General features: G+C 35.3%; 1 protein-coding gene across 1 annotated transcript; it reads left to right on the top strand.

The window, feature by feature from the left end:
- The first annotated feature begins 442 nt into the window (after positions 1-442).
- On the top strand, positions 443-3298 carry LOC108454188 (glucose-6-phosphate/phosphate translocator 2, chloroplastic). Its single transcript, XM_017752563.2, has 5 exons — positions 443-1226; positions 1316-1541; positions 1631-1853; positions 1971-2184; positions 2338-3298. The coding sequence occupies exons 1-5, from the start codon at positions 708-710 to the stop codon at positions 2347-2349; spliced, it is 1194 nt and encodes a 397-aa protein (XP_017608052.1). The 5' UTR covers positions 443-707; the 3' UTR covers positions 2350-3298.
- Positions 3299-3751: the final 453 nt, after the last annotated feature.

The raw sequence follows: 3751 nt of genomic DNA, 5'->3' as shown, positions 1-3751 counted from the left end.
TTCTTTTGCCATTATAGTAAAATTATCTTTGTCTGTGATTTTTTATTCACTTTGGAGGTGTTTTTTCACGTTAAATTTGTGTGTTTAATTTCTTAATTTATTCCTCTATTTTTTTTACTTGTTGCTTAATCGAGTGGATCCTAACAATTATTTTAAATAATTGTCAAAAGTTGAAGTTATTCGAGTTTTTTAAATTCTTATCCTTTTAAGTTTGCATTAATTTAGACTATATATTGATATAATTTAAGCTTGAATTATTTAAAGGTAAATAATTTGACTTAAATTTAATTTTAGAGTAAACATCCTCAAACTATTAATTTTGTATGATTGAAATTTCATTTTTCATAATGGGAGAACTGAATAAGGTTAAGAAAAACAAAGGAGAAGGATATTTTAGTAAAAAAAAAAAAAACCCAAACAAACAAACAATCTAAAACCGAGTAAGCATGTGCAACTCTGCAAGCGAAAAAAATCAATAGTACCGCCTCATCTTGGAGGCGTCTTCTTCCTTCCTCTGCTCTTCACTTTCCTATAAATTCCCCTCTCTGCTTTGCCCTTCTTTTCACCCCAAACCAAACCAAACCACAACCTTTCTTTGCTTCTCTCTGAGACTCTTTACATCTATCAAACTTCCAGATTTTCCTACAAATATCACGTTCCTCTCACTGTTAAACTCACATTCTCATTGAAAAACATACTAAAGCACCATGCTCTCTTCAATTAAGCTCTCCCCATCTTCTTTCACTTCCACAGGTTTCTTACCCAAGAGACGTTCAATCCCCACACCACAATTCTCTCCATTACCCATTATCAAGAGCCTCCACAGTGCCTTCCCCACCCAGTCTTTCTCTTCTCAAAAACCGCTACATGTTGCCTCCATTGACAATCTTGCAATCTCGAAAAACACCCAGCAGAGGAAAACTGAGTGCCAGGCCTATGAAGCCGACAGGTCTAGGCCTCTGGACATAAATATTGAGTTACCTGACGAGGATGCGAGATTGGAAGCAGCTAAAAGGATTAAGATTGGGATTTACTTTGCTACTTGGTGGGCTTTGAATGTAGTTTTCAACATATATAACAAGAAGGTTCTCAATGCTTTCCCTTTCCCTTGGCTGACCTCTACCCTATCTTTGGCTGCTGGCTCTTTGCTGATGCTCGTATCTTGGGCCACTAGAGTTGCTGATGCTCCTAAAACCGACTTTGAGTTTTGGAAGACCCTTTTCCCTGTAAGTTTTTCTACGTTTTAACCACTTCGCAAGAATAGAGACTTTTTTGAACATGTTAAGAAATTTATTGATGGGTTTGCATGTTTTAGGTTGCGGTGGCACATACAATTGGGCATGTAGCAGCAACTGTGAGCATGTCAAAGGTCCCTGTTTCATTCACACATATCATCAAGAGTGGTGAACCTGCATTCAGCGTTTTGGTTTCAAGATTTTTGTTAGGGGACTCATTTCCAATGCCAGTTTACTTGTCCCTTGTACCAATTATTGGAGGTTGTGCACTTTCAGCTTTGACTGAGCTCAATTTTAACATGACTGGTAAGAAGAAAGCAAGCCTGATTGAATTAACCTCTTTTCTCTCTTTTCTATGATACAAATTTGAGCTTTGCATTGTGATTGTGTTTCAGGTTTCATGGGGGCTATGTTATCAAACTTGGCATTTGTGTTTAGAAACATATTCTCAAAGAAAGGGATGAATGGGAAGTCAGTGAGTGGGATGAACTACTATGCATGTTTGTCTATGTTGTCCCTTTTGATTCTTACACCTTTTGCAATCGCTGTTGAGGGTCCTCAGCTATGGGCTGTTGGCTGGCAAAAAGCAGTCTCACAAATTGGACCCAATTTTGTCTGGTAATTTACCAATTTTCTTTCTTTCGGCCGTTTTAAAGTTATTCAAATGACCCATATTTTTTTTTCTCCTTTAATTTGTTTCTAATAAACAATTGTGTGGTTCTGGATTTTTTACAGGTGGGTGGTAGCTCAGAGTGTCTTCTATCACTTATATAATCAAGTTTCATACATGTCTCTGGATCAAATTTCTCCCTTGACATTTAGCATTGGGAACACAATGAAGAGGATTTCAGTTATAGTGTCGTCCATCATCATCTTCCACACACCTGTTCAGCCCATTAATGCTCTTGGAGCTGCCATTGCCATCCTTGGAACCTTCCTTTATTCACAGGTAATATATATATTCTCTTCTCTCTTTGCTCAATTGGAATTTCAAATTTCTTTAGAGATTTTGGGACTAAAGAGTGGTAAATAATGGACAAATTTGCTCAATTTGAAATTAAACCATGTTTATTGTCTAATGAAAACGTATGGTTTTGAGCAGGCAAAGCAGTGAGAAAGGTCAAAGAATTTCAAAATTTTGTTGAACTGACAAACGATAAAAAAGGGGCTTTATGAATATTTGGAAGGAATTCACAGAAGATGATGCTAATGGGCTTAGTTTTGATGCATTCCACATGTAGTCCTGGAGATGGAAGCAACAAGTTAATATGATAGTCTTTGCAACCTTCGATGCTACTAATTAACTAGTAGATTTTATTTTACATTTTGTAAGTTGAAACCGGGGGGGGGGGGGTGCATAACCTTTGTATTATAGCGAAATAAAACAGTTTGTTGATGCCTATTATGTTTTGAGCAATGGAAATGATGAATGTAGTGGGTTTTAATGATTGATTCTATTCTAGGAACCTAGACAGGCATGCCAAGGTAACTAAGAAAGGCCTACATAAATGATGCAAGTAAGAAGTTGGCACGACCATATTGTAATGCCGATTAGACAAGATCAGAATCAAGTGTGGGCGTTAATAAACCCGTTTTGAGGGACAGAGCAATGATACCACATGATAATTAGGTACCAACGTCGATCTGCGAAGAGCTTCAAATACTAGTCTCAACTGTCAACTGATCAATGAGAGTGACAATGAAGATGGAAAAAAGGGAGACACCGTGTCTATCTCTAATATCGAACAAGGAATTAATAGCTTAGAAAAACTAGTCCAATCAGATCATATTAGCAATGATATTGTTAATTCTCACGTGGAAATTGTGGGGTTTGTACGCAAGGGAGGAAAGGGAATGGCTTCAAAAATGTTTCAGGGAGATAAAAATACTAAATTTTTCCATCAGCTAGAAGAGTTAGGAATAAAGTTGGTGAGTGTGCCCAATGACATTTGAGGGGTCATTCAGGTTCATTTTTTAGCTTTTTACAGTAATGCTGTCACTCTTAAAGTAATTGACTTGGATTGTTATAACACTCTAAACTTAATCTAAATGTTACGGTCAAATTGTGAGGATTACAATGCTTAAACAAAAGAACAAACGCTTTCAACTGTATAAATAAATAAAATCTTTAAAAACATATCAAGTATTTTAACTTCTAGGAAACAAATTCAAAACCTAATTGGGTTCAGAGAATTAATGCCAATTTCGCTTCTTCATATTCATATTTCGAAAACTTTTTTTTTTCTATAAAAATCCTCTAGGTTTATTTATTAATATATTTTTGGCGGAAAATCCTTAAAATTTTCAATATTTGAAAATTAAATTTCAATTTACTTATTTTAAGTTGGTGTGGTTAACTATTTAAGCCTTAAAAGTAAAATAATGTTTTTGCCCCAACGTTCTACACCAAATATAAAGTCCGAACATTAAACAAGCCAAAAAAAAAAAAAAAAGTCCTAAAATGTCCAAAACTAACAAACAAAACAAATCAATAAAATAAATCAAAATGTGAAACT

This window comes from Gossypium arboreum, chromosome 6 (genome assembly GCF_025698485.1).
Source record: "Gossypium arboreum isolate Shixiya-1 chromosome 6, ASM2569848v2, whole genome shotgun sequence".
Classification (NCBI taxonomy): Eukaryota; Viridiplantae; Streptophyta; class Magnoliopsida; order Malvales; family Malvaceae; genus Gossypium; species Gossypium arboreum.
This window is presented reverse-complemented; position numbering and strand designations above follow the sequence as displayed.